Source organism: Anopheles merus, chromosome 3L (genome assembly GCF_017562075.2).
Source record: "Anopheles merus strain MAF chromosome 3L, AmerM5.1, whole genome shotgun sequence".
NCBI lineage: Eukaryota > Metazoa > Arthropoda > Insecta > Diptera > Culicidae > Anopheles > Anopheles merus.
In genome coordinates this window covers 26240116-26263335 of record NC_054085.1, presented here as the reverse complement: position 1 = coordinate 26263335, position 23220 = coordinate 26240116, and the positions used below count along the sequence as shown (strand labels likewise).

At 44.0% G+C, this 23220-nt stretch overlaps 2 protein-coding genes across 4 annotated transcripts in view; one reads left to right on the top strand and one right to left on the bottom strand.

The window, feature by feature from the left end:
• Positions 1–23220, top strand: part of LOC121600576 (protein yippee-like) — an 89777-nt gene that overhangs the window by 57381 nt on the left and 9176 nt on the right. The window lies entirely within an intron of this gene.
• On the bottom strand, positions 8042–10284 carry LOC121600575 (UDP-glycosyltransferase UGT5-like). Its single transcript, XM_041929279.1, has 3 exons — positions 9945–10284; positions 9459–9876; positions 8042–9393 (listed from the first exon to the last, which is right to left on the bottom strand). The coding sequence occupies exons 1-3, from the start codon at positions 10189–10191 to the stop codon at positions 8511–8513; spliced, it is 1548 nt and encodes a 515-aa protein (XP_041785213.1). The 5' UTR covers positions 10192–10284; the 3' UTR covers positions 8042–8510.

The window sequence follows — 23220 nt, the reverse complement described above, 5'->3', positions numbered from 1 at the left end:
TCCCATACAACGGGGTGGGGGTTAAAAACGGAAGGAAAACTATCGATGAAGCAGAGGTGTGGTTCACCTTGGTGGTTCGGGGAATTCACACGATTTTGTTACGCTTTTCCGTGTGGCTGTGTGTGTGCTATAGTTTTCACGTCTTCAGGTCGTAGTCTTCGACGGTTTGAGAAACCGGGGGAGGGGATCTCAAACCAACGGGAAAAGCTTAAAAATAAGATGAAAGTAAGAAGATGAACATTTGCCAACGGCTTTTCACACAACCACCCGATCGTGCCTGTACAATGGTGTGTCGGTGGTCGATTGGCAAGCTTTTTGAGCGAGCGACCGGGGAGCGATGAGGCACGGTGGAATCGGATCATCATCATCATCACCCGGATCGTGAGCGAATGAGTAAAGAAACGGAAATGGCCGTCCTTCACCGACGGGGCCGATGATTGGGGTACAAACAGCAAGTGCGGGAGGTGGGCAGGTTGGAAAATGGAATGTTTCTTTCTTCCCGCGCTGAACGATGCAGGCCCCTTTTGTGTTTCGGTTTTCTTTGCGTCTCGTTTTTCCATTTCATTTGCCATCACCAGAACCAATCGGCGTGGATGACTTTTCGACGGAGTAGCACCCTTTCGTTTGGGGGGGGGGGAGAGGAGGGCAAAGAGATGGGGGAAGGAGATTCAATCTGCACCATTGTCTGAATGTTTCGATATCCCCCTGGGAATCGTCCATGGCGAGCGGCCTTCTCGGTGGAGTTTCCCACTTCTCGAGCGCAAGACCACCCCGGGAGTGCGCTGCGAATTGTGTTCGATTTTCCACTGATTGAATGTTTCACAGCACGGGGGTGGCGTTCAAAATTTGTTGTTTTCATCGCTTACTATCCGCCGGGTTTCTCTCTGCGAGTCACGGGCATACACATGCGCACACCACGTACACGTGCGTGTGCGTGTGTGCAGCGGACATCAATCATAAACATGTTTTATGGCGGTTGAATTTCATACGGAGCAGTGCTGTGTCTGGGTTTGAAGTTTGGATGCGATTTGCTAGAACCGTCAGGGGCTGGAAGCGTACAGCTGACTGTTCCCGGGAGGAAGATTGAGTGAAAGATGGGTTTTGTAAAGCTTTGCGTGTGTGTTTTTCGTTGGCAGAAGCTTTGCAGCTTTGAGTGATGGGTGAGATATTGTGCTGTGGCAGAAGTTTAGAAGAAAATATAGATATGCTATGAGTATGTTGCTGTACAATGTATGTAAGTTATTTGAATTATTATTTTTTCTCGCGTGGACATGTAGCATGGAAATTATCTGAGTTCTTTGCTGTATCTAATTAATTGATTATTTACGCTTAAAATTGGACAGAACCTCATTTATAACCAATATCAAGAAAAAAAGACGAACTTGGTTTTATTTCGCTATTGACGGGGCCCATACGCAATACCTGTATAGTCCAAACATCAGCGTGATGTTCATAAACGCTCCCGTCGTAAGATCGAATCTTGAGTAGACCTAAGACTACTTTTATTCTGACAAAAACTGACAGTCATGTTATGAAAAGACAAAAAATGGACGTAATAAAAACAGACAGATCAAACAAAAAAAAAAAAGAATATCAAGAGAAAAGGCAATATTCAATCAAATGAAACTTATCAAACAACAGCCCAATCACAGCAAAACGCGCGCGCACAGCACGATTGAAAGAGCACGTTCCGCGTTGCATCTTCGCTTTGTGCAAAACACAAGAAATAAGTAGAATCGAAAGAAAACGAAACACCTTAATCGTTTAGAAACGATTTGAAAACGATATCGGTGTGCCGCCAGCAGCACACACACACATTCGCCAAACGGGAGCGGCGTTACCTTTCAATGACCACAACACACCATTTTACGACGGTCTCTCACCATCGCCGCCCAAGCCAATTTAAATCACTTTTATGCGCTCATGCTGATGTTGATCGCGCTTGTTTCAATTGCAACTGTGGCTGTTGAGTGCAAATTTTTCGCCGTTCACCATTCATCTGCTCACTGTCCGCCTCAGATCTCACATCGGCTCCACATCAGCCGAACGATGCTGGTAATGATGCATGCAACATAATCAGCGTGCCATAAACAGCAGGACCTGGGGGTGGGGCGTTTATGTGCGCTACCAGTATTTCGTTAATTACAAATGCATAATTGAATGAAATTATCCGTGTTTTGCCGTTTTCGTTTGCACGGTGCAGCACGGTGGGAAAAAGTGTGTCCGCAAAGAAGTTTGGGTTTTAAATCGTGACCATACGCAGCTACGGTGGGATGAGATTGTACGATTTTCACCCTTACCCATTTGAATCGGATGGCGCAGATGTAAAGTGAAAAGAAACTACGCACACACGTAACTATTATTTCTCGCCATTTGCATAGAAACGGGAAACAAAATTGCACAATGGCACCATTTTTGTACAAGTTTGATAATTACCAGTGCTACCGGGGGACCGGTCTGGTAAGGGTTTTTTTTTGGGTAATTTGGTGGTCCTGTGCTGCTGTAACATCTTGCCATATGTTTTGTGTTCCTTCTTGGGAAGTTAGTAAGGAACTGAACGTAATGGCTGTGCAATTATCTTAATCCATATCATTACCTCATAGGCAATCGTATGTGCATATGAATGTATGTGTAATTTCTTTCCAAAAATATCTCCTTTTTCCTCCTCTTCGGACAACCAGCACCCAATAGCTTATGGAAACATATGCTCCAAGTACAATGAAAGGTACAGTAGAATTAGCGTGAGGTTTAATTTCCGAACCGGTTTGGGATCTTTGTCATTAAAGCTGAAGTCCACAGCAGCTTCGTGACGGGATGGGTTGGCTCTACCAAACGGTGTTCTTAAAGAGCTCCTCACATCACCCCACATTATGTTTGTGCGTTTGAAAGGGCTGCTGCACATGAAGGTAACATGGGAGCAATGGGTGTGTGTTTTTCTCTCTCTCTCGTTTGTTTGCATATTCCGCTACCTCGCATATGAATAATACCGCAAACAGTCCAAGCGAAGAGCTCACCAAACAACGCCCTAAGGAGGCTTCACAACCCACACCGTAGCCCGTGTTGAGTGCGACCTTCGCATGAGACGCGCGCGCGGTGCCTGTCGCAGGTGGAGTGCAGCCAGCCCGTACATGCAGGAAGGTTCTCGCTTAAATTGGTCTGAAAATTTCATTTTATCGAAAGCAGGTCCGGACCTGGTCGTTGTTTTGGTGTTTGGGGGTATTTTTTCGGTGGTATCGTGGTCGGTAATACCCGGTGGGGGTTTGTTAGGCTCGTTGAGAGAAGGAGGTATAAAGGTGCCTACCCTCTGTGAACATTTTTGTTTGCGCGTGTGAAGAAGGAGAAGACTCAACGGCCGGCCAGTAGAATTGCCCTTCGATAGGTGTTTTGTTTCATTTAGTTAGAGAAGTTGAAGATGAAAAAAATGGTTGTCTCATATTTTATTTAGCAAGCAATTGGGGCTGTGGGTAAATTGAATCATGTTCCTTACCGGTGTAATGGGCTTGTAATAGGGGTAGCGCGGAGTGTATGATACTGAGCTACTGTGGTTGAATAAAATACCAGTCGTACCGTGCAGATAGTTAGGCATTTAAGGGCTTTGAAGGAGTTGCTCTAAAAATCTTCTCAAGTGGTATTTCCAAAGGCTTTTTTGAAGATAAAAAAGACAAGGAACTTTTGATTGTTGAGATGCAAATTGCATACTTGTGGGCGTATTTGACAAAACGCCCAATAATATGCAATGCTCATTGCAAACGTACACTTTCATGGATACTGCCTATTGTTTACCTGCTGTTGGTAATGAGAAAGAGTTTATCTAATATTTTGATGAATAGGGAAAAATATATTGCACTTCTAACAAAAGCAGTAGAACAAAGTTAAGCCATACATTATCGTTCTATTTACTAGTTGTAAAAACAAAACTTTAAATCGTCCTGCCTAATTGATCTTGTTTTTCTGTTCGTGGCGTTGATTGAGGAATAAAAACATCGCATGGACAGGTAATCGATAATCATTTCACTCAAGCGCCTAAGAATAGCTCTTAATCGCTGCGGGATTAATCGTACACCGTTAATGCAAATGGATCGCAAAGAGCATTGCCCACACTCTACAATTCACATTACGATATGCTCGGTAGATAAGTAAAATGCAACATTCATGATCATTAGTGTCCACACTCGCAGGGATGGGGTTGTGGTTTGAGATTGTTTTTTTTTGGTACGTGCAATCTTCAAGCTGGCAAGCATTCCCCGTTGTACGTTGTGCTTTAAACAACTTGAAACCCACGTCGAAGAGCGTACTCGTCTGCAGACTGGAGCGGTACGTCCAATGATGACGACCTTCACCGTTGAAGTTATGGGTTGGCATTCCTTCCCGGCCAGGCATTGCAAATCGTTTCACTTGGACACGTTTTGGGTTTGTCCAGCTTGGCTGGGAAAGTGGGAGAAAGATGCTAACTTCCGCGGACTCTTGTAACCTTGCCGCGCACCGCTTTATATAATGTTAGGTTATGAAGGAAACGTGTTTCTTCACGCATCTACGGAACCAGATTATAATACACCGCGAACCTTGTGCACTCTGATGCAGGAAATTAATCGAGGTCCGCTTGGTGGGGTGCAAAGAATAAAAAAAAGGTGCGATTTTCTGCACAGCTCGGTTGAAGTGTTAAGGCACGGAGCAAACCAGCTGGAAAGCAGTGCATCAGATAATCCTTCTAAAAGCTGAGCAATAAACATAAAAATTCTTCATTCTCATTCGGTGGATGATTCCAGCAGCATTGGCAGTGCAAATAAAATATTGTCTGCTGCTCAATTGGAGCATTATTTTTACACATGCTCTACTTCCTTCCACGGTATCGATACACTGGCTAAATAAACCACGCGTACAGTTTTAATTTATGGTTGATAGTATAGAAAAAAAACTCATCATGAAAACCGCCCATTAGCGTGCAGTAGATATCAGATTCAACCTTTAAAGTGTAAAGGTGCAGATTGCGACGTGACGCATCATTTTGGAAATGGATGAAGAACGCCTCCCCGTAATAGTGGTGGTGTAGGTTTTAAACCGGTGCTCTGCATTTCACAAACCACCGTTTACCGCCGGATGACTCCAGTAGAGCGGAGCTGGGATGCGTTGTCGGAAACATTTTGGAGGCGGTGGTTTTATTATATTTTACAGTCGAGTGAGCGAACGCCAAAAAAAAAAGGCAGAGTCTTACTTCTCCAAAGCCATCCGCGCACCACCAAAGAGTTCATTGGCTTTTACGCCAGAACAGCTTTTTTTGGGTAGTGGCACGGGTTGCACTAAAGCAACTTGATCACTGTTTCTTATCTTGGACTTTTTTTCTTTACAGACTCGAAGGTAAACGATCGTAACTTTTGTGGACGAAGGAAAAAAAAACATTAACAATCCGCAGGAGAACGTCGTAAAACTCTAGATCGAAGGCAAAGCACAAATAACGTTAAATGAGTTGCACTACATGTTCGCCGCTTTTCTTTGGATTAGTTCTTTCGAGCGTTTCAGGTGGTTTAATACATACGTCGTGGGGGTACGTTTGGTGGGTTAACTGTTCACGTGGTGTTTATTTGACGAAGAGACGAAAGAGTCGTTACGCAGCCGTAGATTAAGAATGTATTGTTTTATTGTTCAGTCATCAACTTTCTTCTTAAAGAATTTTGGGTGAATACATGCTTCAGGATAGCCGCATCACATGAAAGATGTGTACATGCTGAGAGGCAATCAAGCGTGTCTATTTCTCCCTATTGCCCACTAGACATCACACTTTGTCCAACTTCGTCCGAAATGTCTGAATGCTGTGTTTGGTTTCGATTAAAGTGAAATCTATTTTCTTCTCTCTTCCTACACAGGTACGTTCTCGTGGCTTGAAAAAAGTCATTGGAGTTGAACTGATTCTTCCAGTGACAGTTTGAATTAATGAATCTGGTAAGTGGTGGGGTACAGCAAGTGTCGGTGTCATCTATTGGATTGCTTGCTCTGTGGTACAAGCATTTTAATCAACCCTCAGTCAGTTTAGCATCATTTAATTTAAATGGTTATCGAAATAGGTTTAATTTACTGCAGGGTTTGGCTACAACACCTTGGTAATACTTTGGAAAAGCGAACTCGAAGTCACGACACTCTCACCACAGAGTTCTGCTTTTTTAATATCCTCTTGTGTAATGTAAATTAAGTTTTTTTAAATATTTATTTTGTTTCGTTTCGTCTCGATTCGCACCAAATTATAACATTCAACACTTGACGTCTTCTCGATCCCGAGAGAGTTGAAGAATCGTATTTATCGTCGTGTGGTGCAATTTCACCACAAAAAGTGACGTGCAAATGACGCGCATTTAAAGCAGGATGGCAAATAATTGTACCTCGGGTACCTCGGGTGGTTTGCAACGAAGTACACCATAAGGCGGTACAGGAAGTTGTCATAAATTATGCACTTCAATCGATCAGTGCTTCATTATTCGTACTGAGTACTTGTGATGGGATAATCGTTTTGCTACCAAGAGACATGCTAAGTTTGTGTGTGTGTGTGTGTGTGTGTGTGTGTGTGTGTGTGTGTGTGTGTGTGTGTGTGTGTGTGTGTGTGGTGTGTGTGTGTGTGTGTGTGGGGTGTGTGTGTGTGTGTGTGTGTGTGTGTGGTGTGTGTGTGTGTGTGTGTGTGTGTGTGTGTGTGTGTGTGTGTGTGTGTGTGTGTGTGTGTGTGTGTGTGTGTGTGGTGTGTGTGTGTGTGGTGTGTGTGTGTGTGTGTGTGTGTGTGTGTGTGTGTGTGTGGTGTGTGTGTGTGTGTGTGTGTGTGTGTGTGTGTGTGTGTGTGTGTGTGTGTGTGTGTGTGTGTGTGTGTGTGTGTGTGTGTGTGTGTGTGTGTGTGTGTGTGTGTGTGTGTGTGGTGTGTGTGTGTGTGTGTGTGTGTGGTGTGTGTGTGTGTGTGTGTGTGTGTGTGTGTGTGTGTGTGTGTGTGTGTGTGTGTGTGTGTGTGTGTGTGTGTGTGTGAGTATGTTTGTTCGTCAATAGTGGAAGAAAGTTCAATACAGCCGCTCTTGACATTAGCCGGTCGTTGACATTGTTTATTTATCAGTTCTCCGTCACTACTTACAGTTGCGCTCGGAAAGCACGAACACGGTACGGACTAGTTGCTTTACCGCACACAAAAAAAAGCCGCCAGTCCATTCACCTGCCTCAGTGTGCCAATCGATTCGGTGTTGTTTGCTCTATTGTGCCATGATTCTATGGGTACCGGTTTTCAGCTACTCTCCAGAAGGATTTAGTTAGAAGTGTTTGAGTTTCGTTTCCTTTTTTTGTATTTATTACTTTACACACCAAAACCGGCTAGCCTGTGTCACGTCAATCTCAAATCAACAGTTCAATCGTGTGTCGCAAACATTTTTTTTTCTCTTTATACATCAACGCTCATATCGGTTGACAATCCTGCTGATTGTGCATGCTAACGTGAAACACACGCTTTCCGGCACACATCGTGACACACACACACAGACACACTCTGTGCTCTGGCGACGCCATCCGCTTAATAACTCTTCTGAACTCAACAACTCGCAACTTAAATGACAAATGAATGGGTTCGATAGATCAAACGGGCTGCATAGCTTGTTGGAGCGTTATTGGTGACTTACTTCATTTAACATGAAAACTGATGGCAGCTTACGATTGAGGAGTTTTGTTTAGAAGTTTATTTTTGCAAGTAGTTTCTATTTATCAGAGGTGTCAAATCTGTTGGAGGCACGATTATGCAAATCTAGGCGTCAAGGCGCTTCAAATAAGCAATTCATTGCAACGCTGAAAGAAATTGCCTTAACTACCATTTAAAATTGTGAAATATGCCTGACAGGGATTTTTGTTTCACGCTTCAAGCTCACAAAACTTGGTTTGACATCTCTGTTTTCCCCCTTGTGAAGAACAATTCCTCAGAGAAAAAATCGTTTATCCATTCCACACTTCGGCAATTTCTGACGACAGATTTCTAATATCTGCGCGACCGCCAACCGGTTTTTGTGAACAGGTATACCTATTTTTTTTAAACGTTTCCGATCAGCTTAATACTTTGGCTCCATATATCTTTCCAATGTGTGTTTTTTTTAATTTGTTTGACCGTCACCCGGATCAGCAGATTTCACTCGGGCTGGAAAAGGAGAATAGCACCAATATGCGGTAATGGCACGTTCTCCGGTTTCTACTGGCTGTGAATGTTAAATTAAGCCGTCTGAAATCAGACACCGCGCTGCAGGCATTTTGTCATATACCGAATTAAGTTTTCGTTTCACGATTGATGGCTCCGTGCGCCGCTGTTAATAAATCCTAATGGGAATGAATATCAATTTGCTCACGTTTGCGTTTGACAGATTTGCTTATATATTCTGAGAGCTACTAAAAACGCAGGTGCTATAGCGTGGGGTGTCTATTTTAAGAAATATCCTATTACTGCTCGGCATTTTGTGTAAGGCAAAATACTTATTTGGACTTTCTTATTGCAAACAAACACTCCTCTGATTCTATTGCCGCTTCAATTTGATCACTTTTCTGCTGCAACACAGCCTAAAACCAAACTGGAGTACCTTAAAGATCACTATTGCCACTAGTCCCAACAACGCCAACACGTCCAGCGAATGGCGCTTGCAAAAGTTCATATCCGCTCCCGGATATCTTAGATGGGGCGCTCCCTTGTGCCGTATGACATACTCCGTCCAGTACACGGCCGTATCCATGGCGCTTTGGGGTCGATCCCGAAACAGCTCGGACAATCGTTGCACACTGTCCCGATAGCGTGGATTGTGCAGCACTTCATTAACCGCCCTCGAGAACGTCTCCACCGTGACCTCGGTGTGCTTCAGAACGTATGCCCAGCCTTCCTTTTCAACCTTGGCCAGATTGACGGGCTGATCGCCGAACATCGGTATGCCGACGAGTGGTACCCCGTGGAACAGTGCCTCCGCAATGCCACCCAATCCACCGTGCATGATAAACAGCCGCACGTTCGGATGGGCTAGAATGTCGTCCTGCGGTAGCCAGTCCTTCAGCATCACGTTGGCCGGTTTGTTCGGCATGTCCTGCGTGTCCCATTTCCAGATGATGCGTTGCTTCAGCGTGCGGAATGTTTGCAGTATTGCACTCAGCATCTCCGGCGGCATGGAAGAGCTGAACAGATTGGTGCCGAGGCTGAAAAAGATAACTCCCTCCTCCGCGCCCTCTATCCACTGGCGCACGTCTTCGGGCAGGGGTGAAGGTTTGTCTTTGATCTGCAATCCACCAACCTCAATCATCGCTGGTACGTACGGTCGTGGAGAACCTTTGGTGAAGTGGTGATTCAAGAACACGAGTGAAACATTCTTCCGAACCGCCTCGTACGATGGATACTGTCCCGGTGGGAAATGCTCTCTGCAAAGACAGAGAACGCATCCTGTTATCAGATCTGATGATAATGCTCGCCCATTGTTTCTTACTCGTAGGTTTGCCGCTGATAGTACTTCCACACGAACGAAAAAACCTCATCAAACAAAAACCCACCAAGGTTTGCCAGCCGATCTCGGAACGACATTGGATGCGTCAAACCCAGCATCATGTTTGGAATGGTGGAGATCGGTGTTGGATTGCCGACCATATCGTTCACGACCGCCATCGCTGCATTCGGGCATACCACTACAGTCGGACAGCCGAGCTGGTGACTCACACCGAACGCAGCATCCGTCATGATCCCGGTAATGAGTAGATCGAATCCCTCCGGTTCTTTTAGCACACTCTGAACCTCTGGCGAACGTAGCGTTTTATTAACCGGAACGGCACTGGCACGCAGCATGTATGGCATCATCTGCATCATCAACCATCGGGAGTTGGTGTTTTCGAAGATGATTTTCGTGAAATCTTTAGATGAGAAGCAGAGAAAAACTTGTATTGCATTCGAGAGATGTCTTCCAGTTGCTCGCTACTACCTGTTGCCCATGGATCGATGGGGATCGTAATTTTACGATAGTTCGGTATGCGCTCCGGCTCGGGGTAAGGACTCACCATCGTGACGTGATGGCCCCGGCGTGCCAACTCTTTCATAAGAGCATCCTGCACAATCACATGCGATCGGCTAGGGCTGGTATTGATGCCCAATATTCTGTAGCTAGAAGCTAGCGGGACCACGAACAACGACAAGGCCACACATATCAACACCCGGTCGATTTTAGCCATATCTATAGGCTTAGGCTTACGATAATACTGTTTTGAACTGCGCACTACTTCACTGACGGGTCTCCAGAAGGAAACTAACGCGTCTGGCTGGTTGAAAAGTATACTTTATAGCGTGTCAGAACAGCAGCAGGGTACGTTTTATCAGTGATATAGATTGTAAGATGCGGAACAGCGCCGTTGATTACTGACCTCGGGGAGGTAAATTTTATGTAAGCGTGAAGCATTCAATTTGCAATGGAAACGGTTGCAGGGTTGGCTACTGTTTTTATAGATGTTTTACTTGTTTTTACGGGTCTTTAAAGACATCAAGTTACAATTGAATTACTTAAAATTTGATCTATTTTACCATTCTCAAATGGTAGCAAAACCCTTTATCAGGTGACGTATTTAGAAGAAATCTAGGTGCTTTCTTTTCAGCTACTACACGAAGATCACCAAAATGTAGACTAGATGTATCTCAAAATCGGGAATCAGAGACGGGGAAGTGTCTCTAACTTTTTACGATCATTAAGAATAAGAAACCCTGCACAGTCTGTACTGGGCATTAAGTGGTGGTGTATAGATTATATGCTACATAATCTGTCCGCTTGTACCAACACTACTACTCCGCGAAGCTGAGAACACTGCACGCTATCTTATCGCCTTGTCTAGACCTCAAAAACATTGGTCATTTCACAGACAGAACAGCTGATTCACATTTCATCTCATATCTGACCTAGGGCGCGTGGCTGATACCCGTTCGTGACAAGAACACTCAAATCCAAAAATCTGTCACGTCATGGGGAGTTTGCAAAAAGATGCGGGCCATTCGTGGGAAGCCAATATGAAGATGTCTGCCTCCCCTCGTGTACAGTGTTATACTGTTTCGTTTGTTAACGAACAACCTCCAGTGCAGTGCAGTGGTGTCAAATTTCCATTCTTCAATGCTTGAAATCCACCTGAGAATGTCTTGAATGGATAGAAAAGTGGAACGATGGGCCTTCTCGATATTTCATCGCGCCATCCTGTCGCCCGGTAGGGAAGATTCCACTTAAGCCCGATCGATCCATCGGGCATAGCAAGGACGAGCCGTGACGGATACTGTACACCCCGAAATGTATGTATGCAGGTTATTATTCGCTGCATAAATAGCACCAGTGTCTCAGGCAGTGTGCAGTATTGATTTCACATTCGTGGTACCACATGATATGTGTGTGTGTGTGTGTGTGTGGTGCGATGTGGTAGGTAACTGTCGGCATGTCTGCAAGCAGCGGTGTGCTTGCCATAGATCTGATTCGTGGCTTACCAACGGCACGGAGCTGCCAGAAGATATTGGATAAAATTTACATCATCCACACACGTGGAGCGTGTATTTTCGCTCTCTTCATTTTGTCATCCTGCTCCTACAATCAGAACGTTTTCATGAACCATCGTTCTATCGTGATGCTCCGCTACATTGTACCAAAATTTCGCAATAGTGCGCACATGCAACCATGGAGGTATGGGAATAAAATATATTAAATGTGTATCCTTTCAAACACACACAGACGCGCGAGCGCGCTCGCTTTCATTCGCTGGGAATACGGCATAAGTACGTGATGTGCTTACGCGTTTCGAATTTGCGATCACGCGTTTGGGTTACACGCTTTTTGTGGGTTTTTTTCTCTCTCGTTACGGTGGTACCGTTGCCTACCTTTAGGGGCGTACGATAAATCTGACTTCACCAATCAGGGCGGTCAAGGCGGGAGTAATTATTCAAACCATCGCGTGTTCGTTACTTTGCTTTCGAAAATTGCGTCGCGCGGGAGCGTGAAAGACGTCATTATAATATGTATAAATTGAACCGTTCTCGGACCACGGCGAAGCACCTGTTACCAAAGCTTTGGCAGGCACGAAATCAGCTTGCTTTAATTTGTTTGTCCCGGTTTATTGCATCCAGCCCGTACCGCACGCCATCCTCCCCACCCCAAGAATGTCCCTGACCTGAACGACCTGGTACCTGGTTTCGATTTCAATCACTTGGCCGGTCGGTTTCCACCGTAGCCGTACTGTCGAAGCTAGAAGTGGGCTACGTCAATCAACGTCAGTATTGCATTACCTGGTTTGACGTCCCAGCTCGTCCTAACGTAGCCTGGAAGGTCCGAGAAAAAAGCTCCCGAAGGTGGTTCCCGGCAAGAATGAAAATGAAACTTTCACACTGTACATCGGGTCCTACATGCTGCTACGCCACAGCCCTCGGGCGCAATGAGCTCTTGTGTGTGTGAGTGCTAGCTTGGACGAAGTCGTTAATTGGATTACGTGATGCACTTTTGGGGAGTCACACCAACCGAGGGTCGGGAAGCTCCCTCCCAAAACCGTGTGGAGGCGCTAGAACAGGGAAGATGGTAACGCTTGCGCCACGGCACGGCGGGTACGGTACGGTCACCGTGCTAGGTCTGATAAAATTAGACGAGTCCGTTTGGCTTCTTCTGCTGCTATATTGCGTCGTGGGCCTGGTCTGAATGGGCCAGACATGGTGGTGTAACTGAATATTATAGCATTTACGGTTCTGCCCTATTTTTACCGCCCATCGGAACGAGGGAACGCAGCTATTAATAGACGCTCTCCCAGCCCCTACTTCTTTACCTACGATTTTGGGATAGTTTCTAGTTAGATTGATTTATTATTCTAATTAATGTACACTTTCTGACGTACCTTTGGGGATGGTACCCGAACGACTCATCGTTTCATGAAATTGTACCGATTCTGCAATCAAAGCTCGTGGTAGACATACTACAGTGGTAGCTAGTAATACAATTTCTACATCGATTATAACGAATTCTTGCCAGCAGTGGGCTCCATAACGGCTCGCTAACGGGCTTCTATTCGAAATATATCCGGTGTCTTGCTAACCTCAGCATTGGTTACCGCTTTACCCTCACTGGTAAGAACCTTAGCATGGTGGAAAGTTGAAGAGTATAACACGCATTAGTTTCTTGCTCTGTTTCGCATCCGAAAGCCGAGTGCCGTCCTAACGAAAATCCAAATTCTGTTGAAGGAGAATGAAAATTAAAAATTCCAATCAATTTCCGAACAATAAACACACTCACACGAACGTGATTACGGTCCTTAGGGAAGGTTAGTTTTTGTAGACTCGCTACATCGAACATTTAGGGAAGTTGTCCCGTTAATGAGAGATAGAGAGGGCTCGCCGGTTCGTTGATCTCATTCCGGATGGAATACAGATTAGCAACACTCAGGCCAGCAACCAAGCAAGCAGGTCGTGCCAAAATCAAGACTCTTACGCTCCCGGAACGACGGGGAAAGCCCATGCTCCAGAAGAAAATGTGTTTGTATGTGTGTGTGAGTGAGTGAGTTCGGGTAGTTCCTTACCTTACAGGCTTTGTCACAATGATCTGTCTGACACGGTTCTGTCGCCGTTTGTGTCATCCCGCTGTCAGCTTTGTGCTGTGCTGTCCATCATCTTCACCGCGGAAGTAAAGGGGCTATTTTTGGAACGCCACACAAGTGCCAGCAGACTCGTTGTCTTTGCCGTCGCACGGAAACGCCGGTTGAATGACACCTTCGCCGGGAGGGGAAAGGCGCTCAAAGCATAAAAAGGAAAACGGCCCAGTGGGCAGGGGGGACATTTCGCTTGAAGTGTCCACCGCGCCACTACGCCGTTTGGCCCGCGGGGCTGGTCCAATTAGTGTAGCCCGGCACCGGAGTTACCGAGGCCGATAGAGATCGTTTGAAGCTGTCAGCATTTGCGCTCTTTAAACGCAGACACTTGGCCTGTAATAGACGCACGAAATGGGTTTACACACATTCGCTGAACATTGATTTATCAGAATCCACCAGCAATGCGTCGGAAGCAACCGATGAAAATAGCAAAAGGTAAGCTACTATTCGAAATAAAACGCGTGACTTGGTTTATTACAGTATGTGCCAGAAAAGATGACGCATGAAACATTAGCACCAATTAGTGATTGTTTTGACAATTTAACTACAGCATAAGAACGTTGGTCACGTCGTAAAGAGATTAGACGATGAAAGTATGAATCACACAAGTGATATTTTACATATCAAATGTTATCATGACATAATTTACATATAGTCATGCATGATACTATGAGTTCAATCTGTTGTTGTCATCGGATTGCGAGGGAAGTTGCAATGTGAATTCAATGAACTGTTTAATTATCAAATGAAGGACATTTATGAGTACAATACATTTGTTTAAAACATTGAAAAAATATTTTATTTATGATTATTTCATATTTAACATGTCCTAAGCTGTTTAATGCATATCAAGCAAATTATAACGCTTCAAATTATTATTTTTAAATAATTGTTGTCTCATACATCTTTTTTAACAATTGGGCCTTTCACGATACTAGCCAGTTTTTTTATGGAGTTTAATAACTGGCGACGTCTAATAATTGGAAATCATGTCATCACTTCATACAAAACCATACACAAAACTAGCCTGCGATTTTCAACCTAGATTAATTCAGTCTCAAAGCTAGAATTAGATTCGAGTACCTGCTCGAAAAAATGTCAAAACAAGGTCGTGTTTTCATTTATCCCAAAGTGCATTATAGAGATCAGGTGGTGTAATCTAGAACCAAATTTCATCAGAATGAAAATTATAACCAAATTTCAAAATCACTTTTTCACAGAAGCAGCATCGATAAAAATCAGCCTTCTAAATACATACAACTTAGAATAAGTCCACCTTTATACTATTCCCACTTAGATAGCTGCTCGAAAACTGCTATACAATGCAAACAGCTGATAGGCTGAAATTTCAGCCTACGATTTTAAAAGGGAAAGGAGCTAGTCATGTTTTTTTATGACACGCACTGTAAATTAAAGTGCAAGCAAAATGCAACCACACTCCCAGAACACCATCAATCAAAGTGGCATCGCAGGAAATATGTCGTTTTTTTTCTCTTCTCCCGGTGCCCCGCTATCCAGCTACTTCACTTTCACATCATAGAGAACACTTTAAACGGTACTAGCCCCTCGTAACCTTCGGAAGGTAGTGTTCGAAGAGGTGGCTGAAAGTGCGCGTTGGAATCGAGGCATAATTATGCGCACGTCCCGCTTCTCGGTACATTAATTTTATAAGTCTTCAGTGTTTAGGAGTATTTTATGCGAAACCGTTTTTTTGTTGTTGTCGTTGTTGGGTTGTGTGTGCTACGCTTGGGTGTATGCGGAACGTGCCGTGGTTTGTGCCTGCATCGTAAATTGAACGGGACGCAAAATCCAACAAGCGAGCACGTGGATTTCAGCGGATTAGTGATTTGCGTATTAGAGGCAACACGCGATAATGACGCTGTAGAGCGTTGTTGGGTCTGGTTGGGGTGTGATTTGTGCGGTGTAAATGGCGCTCTGTTAGTAATTGTATCGACAAAAAGGCAGAAAAGGGAGAATAATTAAAACGGCACCAAAGAAAGCTATGTTGCGCCGTCGAAAGTACGCCAGGCTATTAGGTAATGATAATCCAGTAACGCGTTACACTAATGAAAGCTAAAATAAATCCTTATGACCTTAGTCCTTCCAGTGAACCACCTTTTCCTCCTGCTACTGCTAATGTCTTCTAAAGCAGTTCTTATTCATTGCTATAACCTAACGCCCTACACCTAATGCTGCTACTACTATGAAAAGACCATTCACACCTACGTTCCGTGCGCACGGTCGTTGAAAATATTGCAAAACACGCCGCAAACCGGTTCCCTAAATCCCCCATAAGCCTTCACAGCATCGCTCACCAACGGCGGTGGGTTGTCTAGGGCCGTTTAGTGTCGCCGGTCCAAACGAAAGGGCAAGTCGTTTCGGGCCTCTCTCCCTTCTCCAAAGTTTAACATCACCAAAAAAAAAACGACCCACCCGAGTTTAGATTCCTTTTTCAAACGTGTTTCTAGGGCGAAGATTGGCAGGCCCGCTTCTTTTTGAGGTGCAGTCCCCAGCCTCGTCTACGTGTGGGCGAATCGGTTTGGTGTCCAGCGTCCAATCAAACGCCAAACCGGCACCGGTGGAGTGCATTTGCATTTTCTTACAGTCAGCTGTACAATATTATGCTGTTGGGCGCCCGCTGCCTAGATCCGATTAGAGTGTTGCGTTTTAGACGCGGGGCTTAGTAGATTTGCATAAAATCATGTTGCAATCGTCATCCTGCGCGATTGAAATTGCGCGTGGAAAAGTAAAGGACGGCGAAGATTTTTTATTTTACGCTGAATGCACTATACTTAGGATCAAATTTTTTAATATTTTCTATTATAAGGTTAATTTGCTTATTTGATTGTGTTGTTGGAATTCGTTCTATTTTTCAAATTGTTTTGCTTTATTTTTGTCTGTTCTCTATTTTATTCACAAGCTCTTGTTTATACTATTAATTTGTTTAGTTTTTATTTATTTTCATCATATTATTACATTTAATTTCCATTATTAAAGTTGTTTAAAAAAATTCTTAATATTATTGTTTTGGATTTTACATCTATTAAAAGTTTCGTTTGCATCTCTTACAAAACATAATTTTGAATATTACATCAGCGCTTCTGGTGCGGATCAGTTTCTATTAATATTATACCATAATTTCGACACAACGTACACCCTAACCTACTTCCCGGCGGTATGTATCTGACCAACATCTCCCCCTCCCAAAACGACTGCTTCCCCTTCTATGTTGAAAAAAAAAGGGCAAGAACTGTGTCAGAACCGTGTGCCCTTCACGTGTGCCCTCATTTACCGAACATTTCCTCCAACCAAACCGCGGCCTGTCGGTCTGGACGGCGAGCGCCAATGTGTGTGTGTGTGGTAACGCTGTGCCCGCGTCAGTGAGAGGGCGTTTAGAGGTGCTGTTGCATCATAAAAACAAACGCGCTCCTCCCGGTCCCGGTTTGTGCCCGGGATCGGACCGAAAAGCCCTAACCACCGGGGTTAGTATTGCGCACAAAAAAAAAAGTTCCGCGTCGCCAGAACCTTTCCTAAGGTGAAATTTCCGCGTTGACCAGCACCAGCACAGGAGTATGCTGCCAGCAGCATAAGCATAAGCGCGCGCACGATTTTCTAAAATTAGCTCCTTTACGAGCGCGGTTGTGTCTGTTGCCCAATTTACGGACGCGGACGTATATGCTATGAAAGTGAAGGATGGCGTCCTTCTTTTTTCTTTCTCCACCGCTTTGGTGGGTGTTGGCACCTTCCATAATGTGCATGGTGTACTAATTTCCACAGGAAGTTGTGTTTTTGGAACCGAAAGGAATCTTATCATTGACATAATGATTTCGTTGTGGTTTTGGTTGGTGTGGTAATGTTGTTCTCCTACTCACTGTCTGATAGAAGCTAGCCAAGCGCTTACACTTTGGTCTACATTTCCAGTGCTCACACCCACATGGAAGTAACAGTTGCGCATTAAATGTCATAACTGTTGTTTTACCATGCTCAAGCTGCAGGCGTTGTTCGTTGTGCATTGGTTTGGTTTTTATTATTTTTACAACGCTACCAGCACTGCTTATTCCAATAAGGCAATACATTTTTCATTCACAATGCCGTTGAACGTTCGAAGGGTACTGGTAGGACTGCATGCGTGGCATTTATGTGGCATTTTGTAGCGTTGCATTTGTACGTTCACATGTTATAATACAAACTCTGTTTCTGTAGGATAAATTTTTACAACGGTCGGTAAAGGAGAGTTTGCTAGAAAGTAGTGACATAGCATCTTTATGTTACTGTGATATTTTGACGTTATTTAAATACTGCAGTGTTTCTTATGCTTTTTAATCAAATTAAATTTGTTTTGTAATTTTTTGGAAACTTTTTCTTCACATTCGTCAATCTTTTTTCCTGAAATAGAAAATAATCGATTTTATAGAAATGTGTGAAAATAAAATTACTTTTTAATTCATTTTTTTGTCTAGCTTAAAGCTTGATCATTTTGGTCCAATTTATATGCCTCTCCATTATGGCAATCTTGTTAAGTATGCTATTCAGCTAACAGAGATATTAAAACCGAAGAAATTGTTTATCGATTTTTCTACATTGATTATGATGATGATTGCTGTACGTGCAAAAAAAAACAACCTTGCTTCATAGAAGTATCATTTACAAAACCGTCGCCATATCTTTTCAAACGGACAGTCCATCGACTTTGATTTGATTTCGTGAAAAGGATTTTTTTTTTCATTTGTCCAATAATTGCTACTAGTTAGTAGGCAAACGTTTGACGCTAACCGGTCCCGAGAAAGAGGGTCGTTCTTTGGCGGTTAGTGTGCGCGGCCCATGTTTCCACATGTTGCCCACGAAACGTAACGTGCAATGAAACGTTTCCATATACTAAAACCTCCTGCCCTTGCGCTCTACTTTTGCTTCTACCTAAGGGTAAGATGGGGTGTTGATTTTACTTTGCCATGTGAATCTCAATCCAAACGTGTGAGGAGGGGGAAATATCGCCAAGTGATGAGTTTAATTACTGCGCTTAGTGCCGGAAAGCAGGAAGGCACGAAACCGACGGAGGTTAAGCCATCTAACAACTGGCTAGGTTAGGGTGGATCCAATTATTGACTTGTTCGGGAGAGTGTTCGTTTTTGTGGAATGGGGTGTGTGTGTTTGTGTGTGTGTGTGTGTGTGTTTGTTCGAAAATGCTGTAAAATGTAGGACGATCACGATGTTTTAGTTGCGACCGATGAAATGTGGTTTAATTTCCTTCTCTCTTTCTTTGCAGCGGTGCTTGAGTAGAGAGGGTAGTTTGTGCGCTTGCGGATTTTCCACAAATACTACTCAGAACAGTATATTGGCGTTTCAGCTAGCCAGTGTAATAATGAAATTTTTAGCTTTGGTATTTGAGCAAATTCTTATTAGAAATTTCAATAAGTATTGCTGTGCAGTTAACGTGGTTTATTAATTATAAGTCTCACAAAAATGTATAACATAATCACCTTGTCATGTTTGTTACGATATGAAATAAGCATGTTTTGAACGTTTTTCTACTAATGATATTCTAACAAATCTGGGCATCATAGTTTTATTTTTCTACAGTTGATCATATCAGTTGATTTATCTATAGTGATCATGATTATGGTTGTTTTGTGGTTCTTTAGGAGAATAGGATAAAATTCTTATTAAAAAAAACACCAACATAGAATGTTGTTTTTTGAATCAATAATAAGGTTTTTTGCATTTCTTTCTTTTTTTGTTGGTGGGAAAACGGTTACACGTTCCGTTTTTGCGTATGGAAATTGCTTAACATATGACGCAAAATCAGAAAGGTCCACGACAGCAGCTGTTTCGTGCTGCAACAGAAGGCAATAAAATAAAAAAATGCGAAACTACAATCCATTGCGTAACTGTTCCGTTTCCCGTCGTTCCCTTTCTCCCTTTGGTTGTTAGCGATGTATTTTTAATTTCTCACTGTCAAGATCATTGCCAAATTGTTCCCTTTTTTATTTTGGCATTCATGGCGTTTGTGGTTCATTTGAATCGTTCATCTTGTATGTGTGTGTGTGTTGTAATAGAAGGGGCACGTGTATGGGAAGGGTAGAAAGTACGCCTAGATGATGTACTAATGTGACCAGAAATAGATAAAAATCTACCAAGGCAGTTCAGATTTTCTTAGCAGACGTCATAATTGTTGTTTTGGTTTGACGAACTTCCGTTGGTTTACCTCACCTTACCGACCGCACAGATTGGATTAGATTTTAGTACACCGACAAAGACATCTCCAATCGCATACGCGAGCAAGGAAACCCTTCAATCGTCGAGAGGAGGGGAATAATCATGAAACGAACAAAAACAACAACAAAAACAGTTGATTCCTAAAGTGGATCATCGTGGTGTAAACGCGCGTAAGCAAATTAAGGGCAGAACTAATAGCATAAAAAATGTAAACCAAAACAACAACAAACAAATGCGAACCGCGCGCCATACGTACGGAGGCAGTACAAACAAAAACCCGCACTAACGCACATAGGCAAGCCCGCTCAACCTATATATGTGGCTCTCTGTGTGTACCAAAATAACACAAAATCGCGAAACCGTACAAGCGTTTTGTTTGGTAAACAAACTGGTACGAAAATACACACTCGTGCTGTAGATGGGTTGGCTTGATTTTTTTTCGCGTCGTTGGAGTAAATCGCATAAGCCGTAACACAACCGTCTGTGTGACATACGGTTGTGTGGATGGTGGCAATACTTTTGCTTTTACGTTTTCTCGATTGAGTAGGTGTGAAAATGTGTGTTGTCAAACAGGCTGAGCATAGCTAGCACTACGCGTGAGGAGAATAGGAAGATTGCCCACTTATCTGAATGGTCTTATAACATTTTATTTTTCTTGATTTTACGTAAACTATTTCATATGGGAAATAGAATGCAGTTACCAGAATTCAATTTACCTGTTACATCTCCTTTTCTAATTAATTATCTATTTTTCGTTTCCTTTTTTCTTTTTTATTCTTCTTTAATTGTTTCATTTTCTTTTTTCCTTTTCCTTTTCCTTTTCCTTTTCCTTTTCCTTTTCCTTTTCCTTTTCCTTTTCCTTTTCCTTTTCCTTTTCCTTTTCCTTTTTTTCCTTTTCCTTTTCCTTTTCCTTTTCCTTTTCCTTTTCCTTTTCCTTTTCCTTTTATTTTTCTTTTTTATTTTTTATTCTATTTTCCTTTTCCTTTTCCTTTTCCTTTTCCTTTTCCTTTTCCTTTTCCTTTTCCTTTTCCTTTTCCTTTTCCTTTTCCTTTTCCTTTTCCTTTTCCTTTTCCTTTTCCTTTTCTTTTTTTTTCTTTTTTTAATGGTTTTATTGAACCTTATGCTGCACATTTCAGAAATGGAGCATCGTCGGCAGTATTTTTAGGTTAGTGTGTCAGGTTGAGGTTGTAAAACTGATTAAAAAACTATCCTTTTTATTATGTTAACACTTCGAGTCTACATGATGTGGCTGTAAAATTTAAAAAATCAAGCGCTACATTCAAGACCGTTTCAACTGACTTCACATTTTATTGGACGTCTGCTATCACACGCTATTTGTTTTGTTTTGATTAAAAAAAAATGGAAATCGCTTGATTGCTAAAACAAACAACAACCAAGCGAGGTAAAATGCGCACGACCGATTAACAAGGGCGCAAAAGGGGAGAGGAAGAATTAATTGAGGGTAATATGGGGGTTGTAATACAAATTGTCGTTGTGTGACGCACAGCAGCGTACGACGACACCATTCGGAAGGCCACAAAGTTAAAGCACAAACAGTGTAATGCACTAGAACGGATTATCGGAAACAAAATTTCCGTAAATAGAGAGTATCACAAGCTTCGTTTTTTTTTGCGCAGCCGGTTAAAGCACATGGCCCCACATAGGCTCGTCCTCGTTTCGTGCGGGTACGTTCGATCGAGGCTTCGATTCCAGTTGAAGATCAACCCACCCCCTTTGCTCGAACGAACACGCTGCCAGCCTCCTTCGCGGCGCGCTCATTCGCGCTATCAAGTCAAGGCCAACGCGTCTTCAACACTCTCCCCCCAGCTGCGCACTACACCTTCAGGCAGGGGTTTGCCAAGCGGGGCTCTATAGAGGGGAGGGGAAACACCACAACAAACCATAACAAGACATCGCGCCGTCAATGCAAGCATATGTTGAAGCGGCGAGGCCATACCGAGGCCCCGGTAGAACGCGACACCGCAGCTGCGTGCCGGCGGCTGGCTAAAAGCAGGGCAACAACTCATCAGCGTCCGAACGGCAATCGTCATTGACCCGTCTGTGTGTGTGTGCATGTCTGCTCACTGCTGGTGTGCGCTGTTCGGGTTGGGCAAATAACGTGCACACGCGATGTTGCGTTGGAGCATATCCGTGCTCTCTGCCCTCCCTCGCCGCGCGTTATCAGCTGCAGCATGTGCGCGACAGTACGCGTGGGTCGCGTCTTCTACGTCGCGAATGTAAACAAAACGGAACCGTTCGATGAGAGATGACCCCAAACATAGGTCTGCTCTGCTGTGGAAAAGTGGCCAAACCATGATGAAGCGGCTACGTCGAAGAGACGACTCCGCTTCACAGAGACAAACAAAGCGCTTAGGTTGGGGCGACTATCGCTTAGCCGCCTCTTGTGCTCGGCCTAATCGGCCTACGGTGGAAAGATAAGGATACGTTCCCAGGGCGAGCGGGAAAGGTTGGAGGACGGTAACACGGGAGGCATCTTCTTCCTGTTTGCGCCGTCATGCTTTTTTACGCCGTAAAATGGTAAACAGTTCCCAGCCAGGCAGCTCACAGCCGGGGAGAACAGATGATAACAACGGGCAGGTCGGCGAAAACCAATGAGGACCGTGGTCGGCGGTGAGATAGCCGGGGCCTTTTGTTGATATCGTTGCGCGTGCATGTGTGTCAGTAAGTGTGGTGTGATGCACCGGGTTGTCCCATATATTTTATTTTACGATGGTAGTTTGTTGATCATCGCAGCACCTGTCCTTCCGACGAGAATAAAGAACCCACAGGTCACAGTATCGCGAAACACCATTGAAGTGGATCGTGTATCCCGAGAGCTTAAAAGGTAACTGATCTGGCGGTTGCCTACTGCTGCTACCTATCTTAGACCCGCCGTTGCTGGAGCAAACAGCTCAGAAGCTGTAATGTTAATGTACCCTGAAGTAGCATACACGATCCTCTCGCCGCGCCGTCTCCCGAAACGCAAACAACGATCGGGATCTATGCCCCCTCAATGTTTCCTTTCCGTAGGCTGCTAAACTTTGCGGTGCTGTGGTCGGGACTGGTATCGAACCAACTGGAAAGTAGCGTTCCGGTGGAGTGTGTGTGTGTTTCCCATACGCAACGGGAAGGGTGTGAGGCGCCAGCTGGAGCGATCGCGTAGCGGTGTGTCTCTTTGTGTGGACCTAAAGAGCGACCGGTGGGGGATTGGATACGGTAAGGGTGATGTCTGGATGGAGACGACGACTTACCCTTCTAAGCGGGGAGCGAGCAGTGAGGGAGGAGGGTAAGTGGTCACGAACCCAAACAACCAATCTTCTCGTGTGTTCTCTCGCTGCTTTACCAACATATCCAACATGGTGTGGTAGTAGTTGTGCGAGCGAAGGAAGGTAGCAG

Excerpts from the sequence above, each read along its gene's own strand:
- LOC121600575 (XM_041929279.1), bottom strand. The coding sequence starts at position 10,191 with ATGGCTAAAATCGACCGGGTGTTGATATGTGTGGCCTTGTCGTTGTTC. Across the intron at positions 9,877-9,944 it reads CATCGATCCATGGGCAACAG|ATTTCACGAAAATCATCTTC; the intron begins GTAGTAGCGAGC and ends TCTCATCTAAAG. Across the intron at positions 9,394-9,458 it reads TATCAGCGGCAAACCTACGA|AGAGCATTTCCCACCGGGAC; the intron begins GTAAGAAACAAT and ends CTGTCTTTGCAG.